Here is a 24,711-nt window from a genome sequence, read left to right as displayed (position 1 = left end):
CTTACTCCCTCGCTGCTGTTCCTCCCTCTCCCACTTCTTTCCTGCTATTTCTTGCCTTTGCTGCCCCTGCCCTTGTGGATGTGTGGTATTAAACCCTGCGTCTCAGGGAAAAGTGCCTACTGTGTCACTGCCCACAGGGACAGAGCCACTTGGGCCAGGGTTTGTGACATGTGGGTGCTCTGCCATTGAGCCACATCCCCAGGCCTTTTTTGAGACAAGGTCTCCCTAAGTTGCCCAAGCTAACCTGGAACTTGCAACCCTCCTGCCTCAGCCTCCAGGGTCAAAGGTGACAGGTGTGGCCACTGTGTCAGCTCTGCTTTTTTACACACAGGAAATACTATTACCCCAAGCAGTTTGTTCACGAGCTGGCTCACCCTCTGTCCAGAGCCCCCTGAGGCAGGGATCCCCAGCACCTAAGTTTTGTACACAAGAGGAAAAGAAGGGAAGGAGAAAGAGAGTTAAATTACCACAAATTCACACAAGTGGTGAAGCACCTCTGACTCTGGCCCTACTGCCTCCTCTCATGAGGACCCTGCGGTGACCCTGGGTCCCAATGACCAGGGTGACCCACCTCAGAGCCCCTGCTGCCCCTGCATGGAAATCCAGGAACACCAATGGGGTTCTCAGCATCACCTCTGCCCATGGGCTCAGCTTTCCTGCAGCTCACCTTGTTCACATGCTGAAGAGGCCCTCCAACTTGGCTCTCTGTTCCCAAGGCAGGTCCCCAAGCTGCATCTCATCAGATGCCCAAGCCAGTCCCTGCAACCTGGGAGCTGGGACACTGATTGGACCACCTGGCCCTGCAGCTCGGGCTTGGTGTCAGTCTAAACCTTCAGTGCCCCCCCCCCCCCGCCAAGGGAAGAGTGCTGTGGCAAAAAATGCCCCCCGCTCATCACTCCAGGATGTTCCAGGGCCAGGAGCAGTCTTTCCAGGGGTCCCCTGCCTGCCCATGGGGGCGAGGGGTGTGGGGAGATTTGGACAACTCAAAGGAAGAGCCAGGGTCAACTCCAACTAGTCTACTGATGAGTTGCCTCACACCACTCTGTGACAACAAGGACAGCCCACCTCAGAGAACGGCATCCGTGAACACTCCACGCCCAAGAGGGCACACCAGGCAAGCAGCACTGACTGGACACCCCCAACCTCCCGGGTTGTGGGGCAGAAGGGCCTGGGAGGAGGGCCAAGGGCAGCTCTGAGCAGCACGTGGAGCTGTCACTGACCCAGGGCTTCCTTAGATTCCTCTGCCTACCTCACCTCTGATGTTTCCTTTCCCATTTCCAGCTCAGATGGCAGCTTCAGAGGGCAGGGCCTGGACATGAGGGAGCCGCCCCCACCCGGCCTGAGGCTTGCCACAGCTGCCCAATGTGCAGCCCTTGTGCCAGCCACGTCATGAGAGGCCGCAGGCAGCAGGTCCTCCGTGCCAGAGGCTTGCTGAGCTGCCACACCAAAGTCCAGGTAGCCAGGAGGTATCTGAACAGGACCCAGCAGGCCAGAGCTCAGGGTCAATGAAGCCCAGGGTCAGGGGTCTGCTGGCCTCTTGAGCCCGGTTTGCCCCACCTCAGGGTCTTTGCAAGGCTGTTTCCCTTCATGCGCACTTCCTCCAGGTACCTCCTCGCTGCCTCTGGTCGTCGTCTCACGCAAGACTCAGGTGGGCTCCAAGAGGAGAGCACCACCACTCATGGTCCAGGCTCCACCAGCTTGGGTGGAGGCCAAGGTGGGGTGTCAGGGTGGAGCCTAGGCTCCACGGGGGTTTTAGGGGAGACCCTCAAGGCGGGGATCAGGGTGGGGGCTCAGACTCCATCGAGGGGTCAGGGGGTCAGGCTCCACCAGGTTGGGGCTCAGACTCCATTGACGGGGTAAGGAAAGGCCAGGCTCCGTCACGGTCGGGAGCCGGGGTCCACCAGGTGGGCCCTGGCGTGAATTTAGTGCAGAACCAAAGCTGCCAAGAGGATGCCCAATGGGAAGGTGGTCCAGAATCCTCGGCCCGGCTTCGCAGGAAGCCCGCGGATCGCCCGCCCTCTCCGCGCACCCCGCCTCCTCCAGCCCCGAAAAGCAGGAGGGTCGCCCCCGCCCCCCGGCCCCACCCCCGCCAGGACGTCACAAAAAAGGCCCCCAGAGCCGCGGAGACCGCGCCAGACGGAGCAGCCCGCCTCCCGCGCACAGGCGTCCGCGGAGCTCGGCGGCGGCGCGGCTCGGCTCCGGGCGGCAGCGCGAGCGCCTGCGCGGCGGGCGGCGGACTACGCTTCCCGGCGTGCCCCGCGGGCGGGCGGCGGACTGCGCTTCCCGGCGTGCCCCGCGGGCGGGCGGCGGACTGCGCTTCCCGGCGTGCCCCGCGGGCGGGCGCGCAGGCGCAGTCGGGGCCCGGCGTCGGCGCGCAGGCGCGGCGGGTGGGGCGCACGGGTCAGGCCGAGGCGGGCGGCGGCGCCGGCGGCGGCGCGGGTGGAGCGCTCGGGGGCCACGGGCGGCGGCGGCGGCGGCGGCGGCGGCGGCGTAGCGGAGGAAGGCGGCGGCTCCCCCCCGGCCAGCGCGCAGCCCGGTCCGTCCCGCGAGCTCGCGGCGGCCCCGCGTCCCGGCGCGCCCCCGGCCCCGGGACCCTCCGCCGCCGCCGCCGCTATGGCCCGGCCACTGGTGCCCAGCTCGCAGAAGGCGCTGCTGCTGGAGCTCAAGGGGCTGCAGGAGGAGCCGGTGGAGGGCTTCCGGGTGACGCTGGTGGACGAGGGCGACCTGTACAACTGGGAGGTGGCCATCTTCGGGCCTCCCAACACCTACTACGAGGGCGGCTACTTCAAGGTGAGCGGCGGCCGGCTCGGCGCCCCGCCCTGCCTTATGTAACCGGGTCTCGGCGACGCCGGGCGGGCGGCTTCTGCGGTCTCGCTGCTCTCCGGGCACCTTTTGCCCTCTGGTGGTTTAAGGATGAGCGGGTGCTTTTGCTGCTGGGAGCAGGGAGCCGAGGGCTGTCCCCCGGAGTGTCAGATTCTGCCTTATGTGACAAGAACATGGGCCACATTCAGGGCGGTTTCCTCCACCGAACCGATCTGAGCCTAGTCATAGCTTTGGATTCCTCTAAGGGTCTCAGGACCTTGTCTGGAGCCAGCGGAGCAAGACTGGGGTCTCCCTACCTGAGGTGGGAGCAGAAACCGGGAGTGGTGGTGCACGGTTGTCTTCCCAGCTCCTCAGGATGGAGCCTGAGGCAGGAGAAGGGCAAGTGGAAGATCAGCCCGGGAAGCTTAGCAGTGGTAAAATGCTTGCTCTGGTATTCTCAGGGCCCCAGGATCAGTCCCCACTGTCACATACAAACAGAGAGAAACCAAAGCCCAGGTCCCAGTTGCCGGGTGAGGCCAAGACAGGTCTGTTTCCACTGTGAGTTGGTGTTTAACCTCGCCTGCCCAGTGAGTGAGGGCACCCGCCTTGTCTACTTGGGGGCAATTGCTGAGTTGGGGTCCCAGGTCTTAGGGCAGGGTTGGGTGGGGGAACAGGTTTGAGTCTTCCTGCATCCCCACCCATGGAGCAGTCCAGTTTGAAAAGTCTCCAAGAGCACTTCATAGTTTTAGCAGCACCCAGAATGGGGTAACACCCCCGCCCTGAGGCCAGGCCAGGCTTTTAGGCAAGGCTGCAGTCAGGAAGGAAAGATTTTGGATCTCTGGCACTAGCCACCAAACTGGCTGCAGGGCATTGTGGGTAGAGCCTCCAGGGTTGGCTTTAGGGGGATAGTCCCATCTCTAGAGAAAGAAAGAGGTGTCAGGCTAGGATCATGTTTGCCACAGGTCTGTCCTCAGAAGCCAGTGTGGGACTAAGGTTTGCTCCCCTGTCTTGGGCATGGTTGGCTGCGGTGGGGGCAAAGACTTGTAAAGGGGATGTGGAAGTAGGGGACTTGTTTGGTTTTTTTTAGAGAGAGAGAGAGAATTTTCAATATTTTTTTTTTAGTTTTCGGCAGACACAACATCTTTGTTTGTATGTGGTGCTGAGGATCGAACCCGGGCCGCACGCATGCCAGGCGAGCGCGCTACTGCTTGAGCCACAACCCCAGCCCCCGAAGTAGGGGACTTGTAAGGTGCCTAAGGCCACCATTGCTTCCTAGTCCTTCCTGAGGTGCATTCCTCTCAGCCTCATCTTCTTAGGGACCATGCAAGCCTGCTGCAGGCAGAGCTCTAGCACCAGGAGCTGCAGAGGCTCCTCCCTTAGGCAAGGTCTCTCCTTCTGTGACCCTTGATTTGTGAAGTGGTAAAAGGGTCTCTAGAGATGCTCAGAGTAAAAGGTGCAGGGGGTTAGTCGGGTGAGGCTCAAGATCCAGGCCTAGAAACCTGGCAGGGGTCTAGGGGTGCCTTCAAGTCCTGAGCACCTGTTGGGCAAGTGTCAGACCCAGATTCCAAGGTCACTCTGGCCTCAGCAGGTTTTCCCTGGACCTGGAGGCATCCCTCTCCATAAGACTTCTAGGAGCCTAGTCTCCACCTCTTGGAGCTCACAGCACCCCCAAGATGCTGGCCCCCCCAAACAAACATCAAGGATTCCTTTCTTACCTGCTGAGATCCCAGAGGCAGGAGCAGCATCAGGGCCCTGGCCACAGGTGAGCAGCTCTGGCACTGGTGCAGGTGACTCAGACCCTTGGCCTGAGTAGCCCTCAGAGAGGCAGTGACGAGGAGTAAGTCTCCCAGAGGACAGACGAGCCATGCTGGGCTGGGGCCACGAGTCTCCGGGTAACTGGCGCCCTGCCAGCCTCTGGCGTTCCCACGTTCTCACCTGCACGTCGTGGGGCTGGGTCAGCCCAGGCAGCCTCAGAAAGGTTTGAGGCAGCCTATCGTGGACATGGCCTTTGGCTTGACCCTAGGCCCACAAGAGACTGGGCAGTGAGCCCTGTTCCTCCTTGGCCTAGATCGTCACTTGTCCATCGTGGGACACACTCCCCAGACACCCGGAGAGTGTCCTCTGAGATGGAACTCTGCCAGGGCCTAGCCCCCACTGAGCCACCCCTGCTGTTCCCACCCCACAGGCTCGCCTCAAGTTCCCCATCGACTACCCTTACTCTCCACCAGCCTTTCGGTTCCTGACCAAGATGTGGCACCCAAACATCTATGAGGTGAGCGCACACAAGCCTTGCACAGGCCTCTGCCTCCCCGTGGTCATGCCTCCAGTGGAGCAGGCAGTGGGAGCCAGGGCTAACCCGCTGTCTCCCTCACTCAGACAGGGGACGTGTGCATCTCCATTCTCCACCCACCTGTCGATGACCCACAGAGTGGGGAGCTGCCCTCGGAGCGGTGGAACCCCACACAGAACGTCAGGTGAGGCTAGGCCCACCATGCAAGTCTGGTGGCACCTGTGCCCTGGACTGGCCCTGGGGACACGTGGGAAGAGGCGTCTGTGTCTCTATTGCCTGTGGCACTGTGCTGTCCACCCAGAAACCAGACCCGGGGAGATCCCAAGGCATCCTGCTGCTCACCCTGGGAGCCCCAGCTTGAGGGTGGGCTCCTGATGCTGGGTGTCTCTGAGGGCAGCCCTCAGTCTGGAAGCAGCCCCTATCCACTCCAGCTCCTGCTGCCTGGTGGTGCCCTGAAGTGTGAGCAGATCAGACAGGGCCCACAGGGGCCTCTAGGGGCTCCTGGGTTGAGGCCTCAGTAGTTGGGGCCTGAGAGAGATGGAAGTCTGGGTTCTGCAGCCACCGCACTCCAGTCCACTCGTCCCCCTAGGACCATCCTCCTGAGTGTGATCTCCCTGCTCAACGAGCCCAACACCTTCTCACCGGCCAATGTGGATGCCTCGGTGATGTACAGAAAGTGGAAAGAGAGTAAGGGGAAGGACCGGGAGTACACGGACATCATCCGGTGAGCACGGGGCTCTGAACCCCAGAGCAGGCCACCTGCTTCTGCTAACGAGGCTGACGAGTGCTTCCTGCCTTCTAGCCTGTTGGAGGCCACCTCTGCCCAGGGGCAGCAGTTGCACATGGGGACACCAACCCCAGTCACAAGTGTCCAGCCAGTTCAGCCCAATTTCTGGCCTCTTCTTTGTTTTTGAAAACATGGTGGTATTTTTTCCTTCTTTGTGTCACAGAAAAGTGTGGCGTGTGAACACACATGTACACGTGGTCCACATAGTGTGTGTGTCTGTGTGCGCTGTGGCATACAGTGTGAAGGCCCCATCCCCAGCATTCAAGAGTTCCTAGTGTCTCATTGCTTTGTGACTCAGCCCTGATGTGCCTGGTCCTTCCTGCACCCGACCAGGGCGGCACTCTCCCTGGGACAGTGGCCTCTGCTGCTGTGGTCCTTGGGGGTGGGTCCGCCAGGCAAGCCTGGTGCTGCGTACTCGCTGAGGGCCAAGCAGGCCTACGGTCTGCTGCTCGCTGGCACTCACAGCCCTGGACAACTTGCCATGCGGGGCTGTGTCCCGGTGGCTCTCTGCCTGCTCCGATTTCCTCTGAGTCAAGAGGTGACTCTGCAAAAGAAGTCGTTTCTTGGGGAGTTGTGGGGACCTCCTCTCTTTTCCTTTTCTTGCTGTCTGTTGTCACTCTTCAGCGGGGTTTCTCAGTCCTTGCTTTGGTGTTCGTGGAACATGAGTCCTCACATCCTGGCCAGGTGCTCTGCCACCAAGCTGCCCCAGCCCTACTGGCTCATTTTTTGATTGACCTAATCCTTTTCTGTGTCTTTTCCAAATACTTTATTCTTTTCTCAGAAATATGGAGTGCGGGACTGGGGCTACAGCTCAGTTGGTAGAGTGCTTTCCTTGTATGCACAAGGCCTTGAGTTCAATCTCCAGCACTACAAAAAAAAAAAAATGGAATATGGAATGCCTCCCTTGTGTGTCATCCTTGCACGAGAAGTGTGCTAATTTCCTCGGTCGTTCCATTTTTATTGTACATTGCTGCCAAAGAAAGCACTTGAAACACTTTTCAACTTATTCTTTTTAGTAATTATTTTATTAATCTTTATGCTGTGCTAAGGATTGAACCCAGTGTCTAACATATGCCAGGCAGGAACTCTGCCAGTGAGCCGCAGCTCCAGCCCTCAGCTCGTTATTTATCTTTGTGTTTTATGGAGCTGGAGATTGAACCAGGGTCCTCACTTTTGTTGGACAAACATGTAATTTGCTTTTTAATTTAAAATAGTAGCTTGGGGCTGGGGATACAGCTCAGTTGGTAGAGTGCTTGCCTTTCATGCACAAGGCCCTGGGTTCAAGCCCCAACACCACCAAAAAAAAATAGCTTGGCACAGTGCCCACGCCTGTAATCCCAGAGGCACATGAGGCCAAGACTCGAGGATTGCAAATTCCAGGTCATCCTGGGCAGCTTAGTGAGGCCCTAAGCAACTCAGGAGATCCTGTCTAAAAAGGCTGGGTGTGCAGCTCAGTGGTGGAGCACCCCTGGCTTCTATTCCCAATGCTGCCAAAACAGAAAACAAGCTGGGAGGCACCTTGATTGGTGTGGTTGTGAGGTGCCACTTTCATGCAATGAGACTCTTTGGAGCCAGGTGTATGTACACCTGTCCCCACTGACTAGGAGTTATCTGTCTGGGTCAGTGAGGCACCATCTCAAACACACTGACCCTTGGTGGACTGGCACTTGGACCTGCTCCTCTGCAGAGGCCTGCTGCCCCACAGTCCACACAGAGCAGCCTGCCCACCTGACCCCAGCATTGCTGCTGCCCTTAGCCAGGCAAAACGCCACACTCTGCGCTTGTAGCTGGCCCCGGGTGGTCACACACACACAAGGAGACAACAAGGGCTCCTCCTTTCTGTCCCCTTCTTCCCAGTGCTTGGTCTGTCCTCTCTGCTGCCCTGGCACTTGCTGTGAGCAGAATGCCTTGAACTTGAAATGCTGCACCCATGGTGTTTCGCATGGGTGCCACGTGCTGCCACATGCCCCTAATGAACTGGACAGTTGTTCTGGGCAGCTGTCCCAAAGCTGTGGTAGCCACCAACCTCTACTGGCAGTCTGAGAGGCACCCCTGCAACACCTGCCCTCAGAGGTGCCCGTTCTCTTGGCACTCTTCCCTGCCACCTCCCACACAGTCCCAGAGCAGAGAGCCAGACTGTTTTCATTCCTCAGAACCCCATGGGTCACTCGTGCCCACCTGGGACTGTGGTCACTGCTCTCTGCCTACTGCTGGCTCTAACTACATCTTTAGGCCTCAGAAGAGCTTGTGTCCTGCTGGATTCTGCAGGACAGGCAGGAGAGCCCTGGCTGGTACCGGGAAGGCCCAGAGCAGCTGGCACAGTGCCCTCCCACCCCCTCCTGCAGTGCCCACGGGAGAGGCCTGAGCCAGGTGCAATGTCTGTCCTAATATGCAGACAGGTGGCCAAGACCGGGCTCAGTTCCTCCCCCATGGTCCCTGTTCCTGTGCGTCTGCATCTTCTCTACAAGCTGTAGGCCAGAGGCTGGGGTCAGCATCTGCCTGTGCCACACCGTTCCCTGTGTAAACCCGCACCCTGAGCAGCCCTGGCACTTCCTGATGGCCAGGGTGTCCAGTCCCACTATTGGCACTGCAGCCATGCTCCTGCCTGGCACCACCTCCTGGGGTCGGGTGGGTCGGGTGGTGTGTAGTGCAGGGCGTGCAGAACCTGGGTGTGGCCTGCCATGAGCACAGCACAGAGCTGAGGCTGGCCACCGAGGCTCCCTGTGGCTGTGGCCCTAAAGCCAGCTTCTGTGGGCAGAGGCCGCGTGCTGTGCCCGCTGTCCCTGGCATTGCTCCCGCTGGCTTCCTATTCTGCAGTGTAGCCCTGATGTGCCATGGGGGGTGGGCCAGGATCAGAGCAGCCCCTCATCCATCCTGTCCCCCCAGGAAGCAGGTCCTGGGGACCAAGGTGGACGCAGAGCGCGATGGCGTGAAGGTGCCCACCACGCTGGCCGAGTACTGCGTGAAGACCAAGGCGCCGGCGCCCGAGGAGGGCGCGGACCTGTTCTACGAGGACTACTACGAGGACGGGGAGGTGGAGGAGGCAGACAGCTGCTTCGGGGACGACGAGGATGACTCGGGCACCGAGGAGTCTTGACACCTCGTCCACCGAATAAACTCTCAGATTTTACCTCATGGGACGGACGCTGGCTCTCTCGACAGGCTACCTCACGGCACGGCCTTGCCCTGCTCTGGGCGTCGCGTTTGGGTGTCCTTTCTTCCCCGTGCGGTTCTGGGTTTTCCTTGCTTCAGAGAAGAGCCGCGGGCTTTGGCTTGCCGGCCCCCTCCTGGGATGGCAGAGCCAGCAGAGCCGAAGCAGCCAGGGTCATGGGCGGGCCCTATCCAGCAGCTTCTTCGAGGCTGGGGTCCTAGCTCCTGAATGGACGGACTGCTTTGAGGTCACCTCCTTTCTCCTGTGGTTTGTTTGAAATCTAAATAAAACTGCCTGTGAGAAGGCAGACCACTCCTCCTTCAGGGAGGCACCAGGGCCAAGGTCATCACACTGCTGGTCCCTTGTGCCTCCACAGTGGACCAAGGTTGGGCAGAGCCATGTCCCTGGGCCTGATGGTCACCTCTGCAGCCTAGGAAATGGGGTAGCCAGGGAACACCCTATTGCATTTAAGGGAAAGGGCCCCATCCACAGAAGCCAGTTTCCTCTGCACTTATGAAGTGGCCCTTCCTGGATGCTCAGGGCCCGGGGTGGACTCTGGTGCTTCCCAAGGGTGCCTCTCACACTGGTGGCAAGTGGGACACTGCTGGTCTTGTGTCTGTGCAACTGAAAGATCCAGAAGGGCTGGACTCAGGAGTTGGACTCGCTGACCTTGGAATTGCTTGAATGCCCAAGGTCAAGGGTATATGCCTGGACCCAACTGGGCTACACTGGCTCTTTCCCAGGAGGGCCCAAGCCAAGTGGGCACAGTGCGGTAGGCCCTGGACCGTACTGCTGGTGGGTGCAGCTTTGCCACTTGAGCCCTCAGCTCTTTTGTTTGCTTGGGTTTTATTTTGGACAGTACTGGGGGTGGTCCAGGGCCTCGTGCTTCATAGCATGCTCTCGGTCCTGGGTTCAGTCCCTAATACTGCACAAAATGGGGCAGGGTGTCTCACTAAGTGGCTCAAGCTGGTCTCAAACTTACAGTCCTTCTGCCTCAGCCTCTTGTTGCTAGGGTGATGGAGGTGGCCACTGTGCCTATGAATTTCCTGTTCAAAACTTCCTTTTTTTGGGGGGGGTACTGGGCATTGAATCGGGGCACTTTACCATAAAGCTGTGTCCCCCGCACTTTTTAATCATGTGAAGCTGGGTCTCACCCCATGGCCCAGGCTGGTCTTGAACATAGTCCTCAAGTCTTCTGAGTGGCTGAGTGACAGGCAGGTACAGGCCTGCCGCATCTGACCCTGTGGTGTGCTACAGCCAGGCACAGCCCCTGCCTGCTGCCCCTACCACTGGGAGCCAGTCACAAGGGAGGGGCTGAGGGGTGGGGAGTGGGTGTTAACAAGAGGACAGTTTGGGTTTGGGCAGAAGCCTTGGAGGTGGGTGGTGGGCATATTGCAGAGCTTTCCCCTACAAAACGGCTAAGATGAACTGTGTTTGTTACCACAAGAAAAAGGAGAGGCCTGGGTTGTGGCTCAGGCAGAGTGCTCCTTGGTGCAGCTGCACCAGGCCCTGGGCTCCATCCCAGCACCAGAGGAGTCGCACTGAAGCCTGACTGCACATACGAGGTGGGGATTGGAGCACTGTATTAAACCATGAGGAAGTTTGGTAGTCTCACAGTTTTGTCTTGAGTTCCTGTCCTTTAGAAACCCCTTCTAAAATGTTCTGGGTGAGGTAAGGCTGGAGGTAGAGAGATGTCTGCTGTGTGCAAGGGCAGGGCAGGGCTGTGGGCAGGTGAGATGGGAGACAGGCCTTGTGCTCTGGCACTCCAGAGGGGGTAGTGGGTAGAGGGGGTGCTGAAGATTGGAAACAGCCTCTCACCTCCCCTGGGATCTGGGTGGTACACCGTCCTTCCAGTCTCCCCACGCCCAGGCTGTGTTGGGCAGGAATGCACCGAGGCCCCGTGTTCTTGCCATGCATGTGGCAGGAGTTGGTGCTTCTGCTTGGCCACTTGGTGACAGGATGCCCACCGGCTTTCTCCATGGTGAGAACCACAGCATCTTCATTGTCTGAAGGGGGCTGGGCCCAAGAGCTGCCAACCACCTGTCCTGGGAAACTAGGCTGTCTCTGCACCCTCCCGGCAGGCTTGGAATGAAGCAACCCTGCAGGAGGGCAGGGCTGCAGGGTGGCTGGAGGAGAGTGGCTCTTAAATGAGCTGGAGACCTACTGGACGGGTGCACACAGGGATCCTTTCATCTAGCACCCACCATCCTTCTATAAGTCATCTGTCCATCCACCCATCATCCTCCACCATGCATCCGTCCACCATCCACCCACTCATCGTCTATCACCCATCCACCAGCCGTCCGCCCACCCACCCATCCAGCACCCACCATCTTTCTATAAGTCATCTGTCCATCCATCCGTCCACCATCCACCCACTCATCATCTATCACCCATCCACCATCCATCCGCCCACCCACCCATCCAGCACCCACCATCTTTCTATAAGTCATCTGTCCATCCACCCATCATCCTCCACCATCCATCCGTCCACCATCCACCCACTCATCGTCTATCACCCATCCACCATCCATCCATCACCCATCCATCCGTCCACCATCCACCCACTCATCATCTATCACCCAAACACCAGCCGTCCGTCCACCTATCCATCCACCCTTCGCTGCCTGCTTGTTGAGTGCGTACTTCTCTAGGCCTGATGGAAACAGGATGGACCTGGGGCCTACCCTCATGTTGACTCTAGGACAAGGGGCTATTATTAGCGTTCCTGTGTGACACAGTGTCTGCACAGTCCTGGGAAGGAAGAGAGCCAAGTAGGGGTGGAGCGTGATGCCTGGTGTTTGGGAACTCCCGCGAGAAAGTTCAGGAGACCCCAGGTAAGGAGGCCAGACCTAGGGCATCCAGGGGAGCCCTCCAGCAGGCCGAGTCCCTTGTGGGAGAAGGAGCAGCAGGACCTCAGTGGGCCCTAAGGTGGGGCTACATGGGCCTGAGGGGTCATGAGGAGGTTGGATTTTTAGAGCAGTACTGTGGATTGGATCCAGGGGTGCTCTAGAACTGAGCTACACCCCAGCCCTTTTTATTTTCTGTTTTCAGATGGAGTCTTGCTCAGCTGTTGAGGCGAGCCTCGGCTTCCCCAGTCGTTGGGATTACAGGGTGCTCCACTACACCTGGCCTGTGATGGGGAGGGGGGACCGGGGCCACCCTGTGTATTCTGCTGGAGTTTCAAGGGACACTGGGAATGCCATTAGAATGGTAAACCTGCGGTCTGAGGCTTTGGGTGGGGCAGGGTACATCTAGCCTTAACCTGACCGTATCTATCCCCTTCCCCGTGGGCAGCACATTTGACACCAAAATTATTCGGAATTGAGAGGCCACCACCCCCACTCATGCCTACACATGGCTTCACTGCAGAAAGCTGGCACCCACCTGTGTTGGGGGGTCTTTGTGTACCCCACCTTGGGTGTTGACAGCTGCCCACTGCCTAGTCAAGCCAGAAGTACCCCTGCCCCACCTCTCTGCCACCCTAGACATCCCAAAGTCCCAATATCCAGCTGCAGGGCATCCTGAGACACAAGCAAACAAGGGTGCCCCTTCCCCTCCCTAGAGACAGCTTGGGCTGCAGGTTCCTGGGGTATTTCAGCTGGAACAAGAAGTACAGGAAGATCTGGGCCTTCCAACTGGATTGATTTGGGCCATCTGTCAAGTTTAGGAATGTGTTTGACACCTGTGGCCACAAGGATAGAGCTGACCTACCTGCCTAGTGGCAGAACACAGGAAACTGGTCCCTGTTGCCATTGAGAAGCCACTAAATAAACCCCTCCTGGTGCTGCCCTGCCTCTGGAGTAGCCAGTAATAAAAATCCCCAAACTGAAGTGCAAAAGAGGATCTGTTGGCTCATGTAACTGACAAGTCTATGAGGAGGTCTAACATCAGGTGTGGCTTGATCCAGGTGCAACTTGATCCAGTTGCTCATGGGAGGCCCTGGTCTCAGTGCTGCCCTTTCCCCCTGGCCACATTCTTTCATGTAGCACCAAGGATGCACCTGCAAGTCCTGCAGAAAAAGCTTTTTTCTTTAATTTAGGCAGATTTATGAGGATGGCACACATTGACCTTGGAACAAATAACTGTAGAGGTGCAGTCCTGGGCGAGGGAGTTCCCGGGTGGTCTGGGGCATGGAGGGTGGCACTTCTGGATGCTCAGGAGTGGGGAACGGCTTCCTGGATGCTGTGGAGACGGGTAGGACCCTCGCAGGACCTGCTGGGGATGGACACGGAGGGCCTGTCATCCACACCCTGGCTCCTGCTGCCTCAGGATGGAGCTACTGAGGCTGTGCTGGGCTGCATGACCTCTGCAGCCCACGCCTCACCTTCCACACCAAGGTGGCCGCCAGCACCTGCCTGTGTGCCGGCTCCAGCTGGAGGATGCCCTCATGCTGCTGAAGTGCTGGGGTGGCAGCCTGACACAGCCTCGTCTGCCTGTGGCCTCACTCACCTGCTCCTCTTCCCCACCGCTGGACAGGGAGGGGCGGCCCAGCAGTGTTGCCAGAGAGCACCAGGCGGCGAGAGCAGGAGTGCTGTGCAGTGTGACCAGCTGGAGGCTGACACCAGGGCGGGCACCTGGCCCACACACACACTGCAGGAGCTGGAGCCCTGTTTGCTGTGTGCCCGGATGTGCAACAGGAGCCTCTCTGGCATGGCAGCTTCACCCCTGCCCTGCGTCCTCTGCTCAATGGCCGGCTCTCTGAACCAAGCCTACTGCCAGGTGACCATGTAGTGGGCAGGGGCAGCTCAGCCTGACAGAAGGCCCACAGGCTCCTGACTGCACTCACCTCAACCTGTGGCCAGGGAAGCAGCTGGGCCAGCCCCTAGCATGTTCTCTGGGGATCCTGGAAGTGGGAGTAGCATTGACCCCATTTCTCAGATGCAGAAACCGAGGCCCAGAGGGGTTAAAGGAGCTGGCCGGGGTCACATATTAGGGAGCAGCAAAGGGGACCAGGGCATGGACCAGGGCACAGGCCAGGGCATGTGCAAGACCATGGGGCAGGAAAGAAGAGAAGAATGCTCCTGGCTTGGGAGTGGCCCCTTGGTGCCTCTCAAGCCCCACTGGACCTTGCTGCCCAACAGAGGTGCAGATGCTAACATGGGCTCTCACCTCCAGCAGGGTAGCTGACGGGTCTCCAGTGTGAGGTCAAGGCTAGGTGGATTGAATCCTCTCCTTTAGCTCTAAGACCTGAACCAACATCTTCACGCCTCCTGTGGCTACTGCCATGGCCCCTATGTGTCCTGGATCAGGAGGGTCATCAGCCACTGGCCCTCCTGGCCTCTGATGTGGCCCTCCAGTTCACCAGATCTCTCGGTGGCAGACCCTCCCCTAGGGTTCAGGGAGGGACGCAGCAGTTGGAGACTGGGCACATCTGCAGGACCGATACACAGTGACTCTTCATTCCAACTGAACTGCGTACGCAAGGTGCCGGGGCCACACTGTCGTCGCAGCAGCTCAGAGGCCGAGGCAGGAGGATGGGAGTTCAGGGTCAGCCTGGGCCACTTAACAAGGCCGTGTCTCAAAAGATAAAAGAGGGGGTGGGGATACAACTCACAAAAATAAATAAAAACATAAATCCAGGGCAGGGGTGCAGCTCAGCAGTAGACACCTCCCTGCGCGTGTGAGCCCTGGGTGCACTCCAGCACCAGGAACGTGGGTAGGGAGACAAAGGCCCACCCACCGCAGCTGCAACCTGGGAAAGGGAGGGGTACCTCCCAAGCCTCTCCCAGGAGGGCCTGAGGGTGGGGGCACCTGAGCCAGCAGGGGGCAGTGCTGACCGGCCAGCACGCTGTGTGCACTGCGGGTAGGGACTCTGGGCAGGTGTCCGGCGTCTGGCACTTCACTCGGTGATTGTGTACAAGTCACAGGCCCGGCTGCCCAGCCATGCAGCCTGCACAGCAGTGGGTTTCAGCACATCCTCCGGTGCAGCTGCACCTCATCTAGTCAGAACACTCTTCACCCCAGAAGGAAGCCCGGCCCCAGGAGCGGCCCCCATCCCCCCAGCCTGCACCTGCGGGTCCACGTCCATCTCTGGACTGCCCTGTCCCAGACATCTCCTGTCACTGGCTCACACACTGTGGCCTTGTGCCTCTGCTCCTCACTGAGCACAGTCCCCAGTCCACGCTGCAGCAATGCTGGAGCCTCACTCCCTCCAGGAGAGAAACACACCTTCTCCTACTCTTCCTGGCTCTTTGGGCTATGAATCAGATTTCCGTAAAGTGCATTAACAGGAGAAAAGCCATTCCAGACGCACATGCATAAGTCCCACAGAAACATGAGGCTCCACAAAGGCACAGACCCAGCTTTGTGCCACCCTGAGCTACAGGAAGGATTGGGGCATTTGGGGGTGGGGGACATGCAGGCCTCAGGGGTCATGTGCTCATGTGTGGGAGGCTGAGGCTGAGGGTCCCCTGGGCCAGGAGTTCAGGGCCAGCCCGGCAACAGCGAGGCTCCATCTCCAAAGCAGCATCCTCTGAGCACCTGCTGCTGCTGTTCCTCAGAGGCACGTGTGCCTTTCACAGAAGCAGCTCTTCAGAGCTGTTCCTCCGTTTGAGGTCTCAGCAGAACCACCAGAAACATGCCAAACTGTTGAGGGTCAGAACTACAGTGCTTAATGCTCTACTGGTTTTGTCTCGTTTGGTGCCAGGGCTGGAACCCAGGGCCTCTCACAGGCCAGGCAGGTGGTTAACCCTGAACCACACCTAACCCCAGTTTTAATTTTTTTTTTTTTTTTTTTGGGACAAGGTCTGGCTAACTCGCTGAGGCTGGCCTCCAACCTGGCTTCTCCTGTTTTGGCTTCCCGAGTTGCTGGGATGACAGGCGTGGCCCCGGCGCCCAGCCTGACGGCCTTATCTTTGGGTTGGGCACTTCACCCCAGAGGTCCAGGCATGGGCAGGACTTGCTCTCTCCCAGGCTACAGGCCTCTCTGGCTTGTGGCCACATCACTCCATAAAGCAGGGTTTGAAGGCCACGCGCAGGAAGTTGTTCTTGTTGGCAGCGGTTGGTGCTGGGGCTGGAACCCAGGTCCTCACCCATGTCCCGAAGCTGGCCCTCATGGAAAAGGCTCAAAAAAACAGAAACAAAAAGAAGTGGGCTGCCCAGTGGGACAAGCAGGGCTGACCTGGGAGAGCAGCGGCTAGCTGGCACCAGCTGATCTCAGTCCTGCTTCTGTGAAAGAAGGAGAGGGACCTTGGTGCCATGCTGGCAGGACTTGGCGGTCAGGGATCCAGCTGCAGTGGACGTTCACTGTGTCCCAGGGCCCTCCCCTGGGGCCCTCCCTGGAGTCAGCAGGGCTGTCTGTGCACGTGGAGAAGCCTGTCCTGAGCCTGGCTTCTGGGACTCAGGAGCTTCCTCCCTGTGCTGCTCTCCCCTGCCCGCCCCCCCCCCCGCCCCCAGGGAGCCAGGCCCTGGTGGCCCTGGCCTGCTCAGGATCTGCTCAGGCCGGGCCCTAGAGAGCCTGGGAGGTGGAGGCGGGAGACCAGCAGCAGGAAAGGCTTCCTCACAGCCTCCGGTCCCCCAGTCTGGGACAGCTCCAGCTGGACTCGGATCAGTGGGGCCAGGCCTGCGCCTGCAACGCCCAACAGGCTGCTTATCTCTGGCCTCCTCAGCTGTTCCTTCCTGGTCCAGGAATGTCCCCACCCAACCCTGAGCCCGAGGCCTGGAGCTTAGAGAGAGGTGAGCCACTGTGCAGCTGCTCCCCAGGCTGTTGCCCTGGGGACAGGAAGGTGCTGGCCCCACCCCACCTGGGACCCAGACCCTCCCAGTTGTTTCCCAGGGCACACAGAGGACACCCAGCCTCCACCTGGACAGGAGGACGTCACCTGGGTGTCCCAAAGCTGCCATGTCAAGTAGCCCCAGGCTGCTGACTCCAGACCACAGATGGGGCCTTATTACAGGTAGCCTTGCCCAGGGGCCTGCCTGGACCCGGCTGGCTGGAGAGGCGACCGGCAGGCTTGTGTCAGCCACAGCTGGCCCCTGCGGAGCCAGCCGCCTCGGCTCCCCTCTGCGAGGTGCACCGAGGTGGGGTCCCGGCCCTCGGTCGGGGCCTCAGGTTCTGTGTTTTGCTGAGAGTCCTAGAGGCCCCTCGAGGAGGTGCGGCTGGGGGTGGGGCTGGTGCCCCCAGAGGCTCCTGGCGCTGCTGCCCACACTCCAGCTCCTGGCCCTCCAGGGCTCCCCAAGGCTGCACTGCTCCAGCCTCTGCCTCCCTCTTCATGCGGCTTCTCCTCTGTATGTGTGTCTCCTGTCATTCAAGAGTGCTGTCATCACATTTGGGGCCACCTCAATCTAGGAGGGTCTCACCCTTCACTTAATTACATCTGCAAAACAGAGTCATGGGCTCAGGCTCTGGGAACATATGTTTGGGGGCCCCATGCAGCCCACCATGTCCTTCTCTCTTCCGCTTGATTCTCCCTGCTTTGACCCCAGCCTCTCGCAGGCCCCTGACAACTGAGCCATCTAGTCACAGCAGACATCAGGCAAGGATCCTGCCCTGCTCCAAGACCTGCCAGGGCTCCCCAGTGCCCTCAGAATAAAATCCATACTCCTCCCCACAATCACTTAAAATCCTCTAGAACCTCTGGAAATTGCTTGGGATTCAAAGCCCCCAACTCTAATGAAAATGCACACGGAAGAGTCAGTCCAGAGGCCAGGGCTGCAGAGGAACCACTTGAGGAGAAACCAAAGACGCTGTCCATGCATGTCCTCATGGCTGTGGCCCGCACCTTTCCTTGGCGGGCCAGGCTGGTCTCCCAAGACGCTTTGGGATCCTCCTTCATTTCTGCCTCCAACACCCATCTTCAGAAGATGGGCACTGCCCAGAAGTCTCTGTCATTGAGGGGCGTGTCCTTGGAGCCCACGCCTCTGTCGACCTTGAAGAAACTGGGCGCATCTGAAGTGCTGGTGTCGGTATTGCCCGGGTTCACAAGTGAAGACTGCTGAAGCAGAAGACAGGGTGGACTTTCCCCGCTCCCAGGGCGTGTCTCTCCAGTGGGAAACAGGCCGTGCTGGCGGAGATGTGCTGGGAGTGAGCAGCTCACTAAAGGAGACACTGTAAAGAGGGCAGGGGCCGTTCTGGGTGTTCTAGCTGGTGAGGAGCCCCTGGGTCCTCTTGGAGGTGCCGTTGGGAAGCCCACAGATGGAAAGGGTCCAGGTGGTTCCAGACCTGTAGGCAAGGGGCCGAAACCCCTGGAATCACCCCTCAGATCTCTGCAGGGGAACCAGGCAGACTGGCCCAGCTTGGCCCTAGCTGGCCATGGTCAACGTGAGCTGATTACTGGTGAGAGGCAGAGCGGGAGAGCACTGTTTGCCACTGACGGTCATCAGCCAGAAAGGTCTCAAGGATGGCTATAGGAAGAAGCAGCCATATCGTACCCACGCTGCAAACCGCCATGGCCCCGCTGGTGAGGGGGCTCAGAAGCAGACGCGGTGAAGGTGCCTCACGGAGGCGTTCACGGCTGCTCCTGAGTGCCCCTCTGCAGTACACGGCCCCCCTCTGGCTGTTCCGTGAGAGCACGTCCCAGAGATGATGCCAGGCAGGCTCTGCCCGTCTCTGAGACTTGCCCATCAGGCTGCGCACTCCTCACAAGTCTCTGTGGCTCCGTGGATGTCGGGTCTGGCCCGAGGCCAGTCCTGGTGATAATGGGTCTTTTGGTGGTGGCGTCTTGACTGCTTCACCAGTCACAGAAGCAGGCTGGCGATGTGTCTGCCTATATTCCTACCCACGTCATCTCCGCCACGGAGGGACAGAGCTCCTAGGACACAGAGCTGTGCTGTGAAGGTGTCTGCCTGCTGGGACCCGGGCTGTGGAGCAGGTGGCAGGGACCAGGCGCTGGAGTCGGGAGTCGGCTCCATAGTGTGAGGTGGCTGCTTTGGCCCGGTTGGCTCTGATCTTGGTGCTGACACTCATTGACTCTTGAGTGAGGTGTGGGTCTGACCGAGAGGCTGAAGCAGGCACAGTGTTGTCCCGTGTCTACTGAAGAAGAAGCCGGTGTGAGGGCCGACCTGATAAACTGGAGCCCAGTGAGATGACAGTCAGGGAGGGCTTCCGTGTCTCGTGGGATCAGTCCACGCCAAGCCTCTTGGGCAATATCAGGGCTGATGGAAAGATCTCAGAAGGGTCAGATGCAAAGCTAAAAGAGATCGTAACAAACTTCTTGGCTGGATTTGTGGCGTAAAGTATGGATTCACATCAAATACTGGTTTGGGGGCTGGGATTGTGGCTCATTGGTAGGACTTGTTTGATCCTCAGCACCACATTAAAAAAATAAATAAAAATTGGGCTGAGGATGTGGCTCCAGCGGTAGCGCACTCGCCTGGCATGCACCCGGCCCTGGGTTCGATCCTCAGCACCACATAAAAATAAAGATGTTGTGTCCGCCGAAAACTAAAAAATAAATATTAAAATTCTGTCTCTCTCTAAAATAAACAAACAAACAAACAAATAAATAAAAATAAAGATATTGTGTTCCAGCTACAACTAAAAAAAAAAAAAACTGGCTTGGTTTCATCCTCATTTCTTCTAGTAGCAGTGTTTCCATTTATAGAAGGGTCACTCTCCTACTCTTTTTAAGGTCCTTGCTCAGCATCTGCAGGGCCATCTTAAGTGGCCACCCACCCTTCACTGCTGGAGATCTTTCCTGCCCAGGGGCGTCTCACACTCCCTCACACTGGGACCCGCGGGCTCCGATCCCCTTGAAAGTCCGGAACCCCAGCCTGTGCTGCCTCCCTCCGTGGATGAAGAGGTGGCCTTGATTGGTCAGCTCTGACAATACACACGTGTGTGTCTCTGCCTGGCCTTTCACTCCTGCTGTGCACTGGAGTGTGTGTGAGGCACTGGGTTTGATCCTCAGCACCACATAACAATACATGAAATAAAGGCATTCTGTCCACCTACCACTACAAAAAACCTAATGAATAAATAAACAAATGAAAAGCTCCATGTTGGTAGTAAAAAACCCAGCACAGGGCGCGAGGGACGCCAAGCACACCCAGCCCTGAGGCTGGGGGGGAGGGTCTGAGCGCCAGGGCAGCCTGGGCCTTGGGCTGGGGGTGCACTCTCCGTCCCCAGCACACAGAACACAGAAGCCCAGGAGCCGGGGCTGGCTGCAGATGTGTGTGTGTGGGGGGTCCAGCAGCACATGGCCAGCTCCCTCTCTGGAGGCAGGTGACTGAATGCAGAAGGATCCACCAGGAACAGGTGTCCCGTGGTGTCCCAGCCCTGAGACAGGGAAGCAGGAAGGGGCCTCTCTAGGCGGGCACCCTTGCCCCCCCCCACAGCCAGTCCAGGAAGTCCTGCTGGTCCTCACAGGAGGACACCCCCCAGGGAGGGTGTGGGCCCCAGAGAGCAGATCTGGCCCTGGGCTCTCCCACAGAGGGCTAAGGGCACTGGAGGAGCCCGATGGCCAGGAGGCCAGGAGTGAAAGGGCAGAGTGCGAGGACTGTCCTCCACTGTACTGTCCTCAGCACAGACCAGGACCCGGCACATGAATAAATAAATAAATAAAAGCAGCCAAGACTTGTGGTGGTGCCCCTGCACGTGTGCCCTGGACACCAGTGCTCTGGACACCAGTGGCCTGGACCCGGGCTGCAGTCCAGGGGCAGCATACTGCTCAGCGGGCAGGGCCCCCCAGCCCCTGGAGGGAATGAGTAAAAAACAAAATGCAACCTCATTTATTTATTTTTTTAAATTTGAATTTCAAGTTTAACTGGGCGTCCCCCGTTTGTATCTGAAAAGCCTAGCCATGCTGTCCCTGGTAGGCAGAGGGGCCGGGACAGAGCAGAGCAGGGACTCAGGGCAGTGGCTCCAGGGAGGGGCGGGGAGCAAGCAAGCCCTGGAGGTGGCCTGGTGTGGGCTTTGTTTGGAGAACAAAGGCCACGGCTTCTTGGCAGCCCTGAAACCTCCCAGGGCTGGGACTTGTGGAGGCTGGGTAGGGCAGGAATTCCGCAGCCCAGCCTTGTTTGTGACCTGCAGGGCTCTGATGCCAGCTGGCCTCCCCGGTCCTCGTCCTGCACGTAGCTCCTGACCCCCTGTGATTCTCCAGCCTGAGGCTTCCTGCCTGGACTCTGGGCAGCTCAAGGCTCCCAGGCTCCTGAGCTGCACCTCACTGTGTGCAGGGACCTCCACAGTCTCCGCCCTGAGTCAGGGCACCCCAGTCGGGCCCTGGACCCTGCCCTCTGCCCAGCCTCCTCCTGGAAGCAATGCCTCTGCAGGAGCTGCCTTCCCTTCCCGTGGACACGCCCCTCCCTGCCACTCCTGAGCAAATTCACATGCCCCTCCAAGGAGATGCCCACCCCTTGGCAAAAGCAGGCACCAATACCTAATTACATCTCCCGCTGTTTTTTGGTACAGGGGATGGAGCCCAGGGGTGCACTACCACCTACTCCCCCAGCCCTTTTTAATTGTTTGTTTGTTTGAGACAGGGTCTAAGTTGCCCAGGCTGATTTCAAACTTGCCACCCTCCTACCGTGGCCTCTGCCACGGGCTTCTCCCTGCTTTCTATCCGAGCTGTGTTTACATCTCACTGACTCACCCCGAAGCCAGGCACAGAGTCCACGTCTGTGGTTCCAGTGACCTGGGGGCCACGCAGGAGGGTGGCAAGTTCGAGGGCAGCCTGGGCAGCTCAGCTCTACCTGGCTCCACCACATCCCATCACCCCAACAGAAAGCCTATTCCCATGAGCTGCCCCGAACCCCCACCCCATCCCCTGGCACCCACGAACCCATGTCCCATCTCTGAACTGGTCTGTTCTGGTCATTTCCCATTGAGTGCCTGGTTCTCACCCTCAAGGTCCACCTGCAGGTGACACAGACATGGGTGGTGGCACAGGAAGTTAAAGGTGTGAGTCTAGACCGTGCTCTGGGAGGGCCATCTGCCTGGGGCCGCTCTGGCCCTGCCTCACCGTCAGCAAAGCACCTGCCTGCAGCAGAAGAGCTGTCTCCCCGCCGACAGGGGCACAAAGTCCCCAAAGGGACTCTCATGATCTTACACAGACCAGACTCCAGGACTCAGCCAGGGAATGAGACCCCAAGCCCCCAGCTGTCAAATCTGTAAGGACAAGTTTCAATCAGAACAGGTCAGCACAGGCACGTGACCAGGTCTGCCTGGCCTCAGAGTCCAGTTCCCTCCATGGGATAAGGCTCTGGGCACAGGGACCCAAAGGTCTGATGAACCCTGCTACAGGAGGGCTGGAGGACCTTCTGTCCCTCTCCTCCCCAGAGGGTCCCCGGTCTCCCTCCCCCAGAATTCCCCCTTTTCCAACCTCTTCTAGTAAACTCAGGCCTGCCCCTCTGACATCCTGCCACGGTCCCAGGATGCATGGCCTTGAGCTCTGACGTGGCCGTGCCAGGTGCCACGCTGCAGCAGGGGGTCGCACTGAGAGGGTCCCTCCGCCCACCCAGGGATGCTCCAGGCCGCTGGGTGCTGCCTGCTGTGTACGCGGGTGCAGGAGTCTGGGTGGGAAGCGGGCCTTCGCGGCTCTTGGGTACATGCCTAGGAGAATTGCTGAGCAGGGGCTGAGGGTGGGGGTCTGTGGCTAGCACTTGCCCAGCACTCAGGAGACCCCAGATTCCATCCCCAACGTCACAAAGAAAGAAAAGTAACACAAAAGTTGTTGTTTTTTTTACTTTTTTTTTTTTTTTTTTTTAGAGAGAGAGAGAGAGAGAGAGAATTTTTCTTAATATTTATTTTTTAGTCTCGGCGGACACAACATCTTTGTTTGTATGTGGTGCTGAGGATCGAACCCGGGCCGCACGCCTGCCAGGCGAGCGCGCTACCGCTGGAGCCACATCCCCAGCCCAATAACATGAGTTTAATGGAAGTGCATTTCAGGAGCCTCTGGGCTGCCTCCCGGCGGCTGTGCCAGCCTGTGTCCCTGGCAGCAGTGTGACAGTCCCAGCTTTGAATTCTCACCAGATCTACCATCTGGTTTTCAGACCCGGGTCCTCCTGGGAGTGGCCAGTGAGTCCCCCACCTGGCTGTGGTCCTGAGGGAGTTTCCCTGTGGGCTGACCCTGTTGAGTCTGCGCGCACACACACGCACACACACACACACACACGCACACACACGCGCACACGCACACTCACGCACACGCACACACACTCACACGCGCGCACACGCACACACACGCGCACACACTCACGCATGCACACACTCACGCACGCACACACACTCACGCACGCACACACACTCACGCACACACACGCACACACTCACACACACTCACGCACACGCACACACACGCACACACACACACACACGCACACACAGGGTGCCTTTTGGCATCTGTAGGGTTCCTTGGGATCCAGAGCCTTGGCCCCCTTTATCTTACTATCTTTATCTTGCAGAGGAACCCGGGCCTGGGGCCTGCTAGGCCAGGGCTCTACCACTGAGCCACTCCCAGCCCCTTGGCCCACTTTTAAATCGGTTGTCTTTCCACCATTGAATGGGGGGGGGTGTTGCACCCGCGTGTGTTTAATGGACACAAACCCTTTATTTTATTCATTTTTATGTGGTGCTGAGGATCAGACCCAGTGCCTCACACATGCTAGGCAAACGCTCTGCCACTGAGCCCCGGCCCCAGCCCCTTGAATCACATTCCTTATATGTTCTAGATATGTTCCTTATCAGATGCAGGATTTGCAAATAATTCCTCTTTCTATGGACTGTCTTTCACTTTCTTGGTGTCCTGGAAGAACAGAAGTTTTGGCTTTTGAGACTGTGAGAGGCCCTGGGATTATTCCAGCACGTTAAAAAAAAAAGGGAGGGGGGAGGAGGAGGAAGAGAAAGAAAAAGAAGGGTTTTAGTTCTGATGCAAGGTCCCTTCTCTTGCAGCCTTCTGTCCTCTCTGGGGACCAGCAGCTACTCCCACAAGGCCAGGTGGAGCCCACCCTAATGGCTGTCTGAAGTTCTGTCATCTGTTGTTATTCCTGCACGTGGTGTCCCCAGGGTTGGGTTCCCAATAAAAACACAGAACTGGAAGCCAGTTAGATCTAAATTTCCTTTGTGCGATGGCCCAAAACCTGTACAGGAAACACACCAAGAAACAATTTGCTCTCCCTCTGGGTCTAATCTGAGGGCCAATCGGCTACTGCTGAGGCAGGGGACCTTCCTCTCATCGAACTTAGCACCGGCTTTTCTTTCTTTTTCTTTTTTTTTGCGATGCAATTTACATGATATAAATTATACCTCCAAAAAAGGCAAGAAAAACAAAAATAAGCTAAAATTTACCTTTTTAAATTATTCACAAAAGTTTTACTTCTAACTTATATCAAAAAAATGTGCCATTTTCATCAATTTCAACCTGAAACCTTTAGAAATAACGCAGCAAGCATGGTATGGAGCATCCCTGTTGAAAGAAGAACAAGGCTCCTAGTCGGAGAAAATGCCCATTTATTGAGGAACAGCTCTGCATATTTATAACCCCAGAGGTTTGGGAGGCTGGGGCAGGAGGATCATGAGTTCAAAGCCAATCTCAGCAAGTGAGGCTCTGTCCAAAATATAATAACAAAAAGGGCTGGGGGTGTTTCTCAGTGGTTAAGCACCCCTGGGCTCAATCCCCAGTACCAGAAATAAATAAGTAAATAAATAACGCCGCAGAAGCCGAGGAGCCCGCCCCGCCTCCCGGCAACCTGGGCCCCACCCCCAAGTCGCAGTTGAGGCCCACCAGGGTCACGTGCTGCGGC

The 24,711-nt window shown here is 58.1% G+C and overlaps 1 protein-coding gene and 1 pseudogene across 2 annotated transcripts; both read left to right on the top strand.

Annotated features, from left to right (window-relative positions):
* Positions 1 to 2,487: 2,487 nt before the first annotated feature.
* Positions 2,488 to 9,014, top strand: Cdc34 (cell division cycle 34, ubiquitin conjugating enzyme). Of its 2 annotated transcripts, XM_076852750.1 has the most exons (6): positions 2,488 to 2,790; positions 4,391 to 4,564; positions 4,988 to 5,074; positions 5,179 to 5,276; positions 5,682 to 5,816; positions 8,766 to 9,014. In XM_076852750.1, the coding sequence occupies exons 1-6, from the start codon at positions 2,614 to 2,616 to the stop codon at positions 8,974 to 8,976; spliced, it is 882 nt and encodes a 293-aa protein (XP_076708865.1). In that variant the 5' UTR covers positions 2,488 to 2,613; the 3' UTR covers positions 8,977 to 9,014. The 2 variants fall into 2 exon arrangements, with proteins under 2 accessions (XP_076708865.1, XP_076708870.1); XM_076852755.1 differs by lacking the exon at positions 4,391 to 4,564 and having other exon boundaries at positions 2,504 to 2,790.
* An 8,722-nt stretch (positions 9,015 to 17,736) lies between these two features.
* LOC143401622 (ATP synthase F(1) complex subunit alpha, mitochondrial pseudogene) lies at positions 17,737 to 19,205 on the top strand (annotated as a pseudogene).
* The last annotated feature ends 5,506 nt before the right edge of the window (positions 19,206 to 24,711 follow it).

This window comes from Callospermophilus lateralis, chromosome 1, assembly GCF_048772815.1.
Source record: "Callospermophilus lateralis isolate mCalLat2 chromosome 1, mCalLat2.hap1, whole genome shotgun sequence".
In the NCBI taxonomy this organism is placed as follows: domain Eukaryota; kingdom Metazoa; phylum Chordata; class Mammalia; order Rodentia; family Sciuridae; genus Callospermophilus; species Callospermophilus lateralis.
Note: the sequence above shows the minus strand (reverse complement) of the source record. Positions and strands in the feature narration are given on the sequence as shown.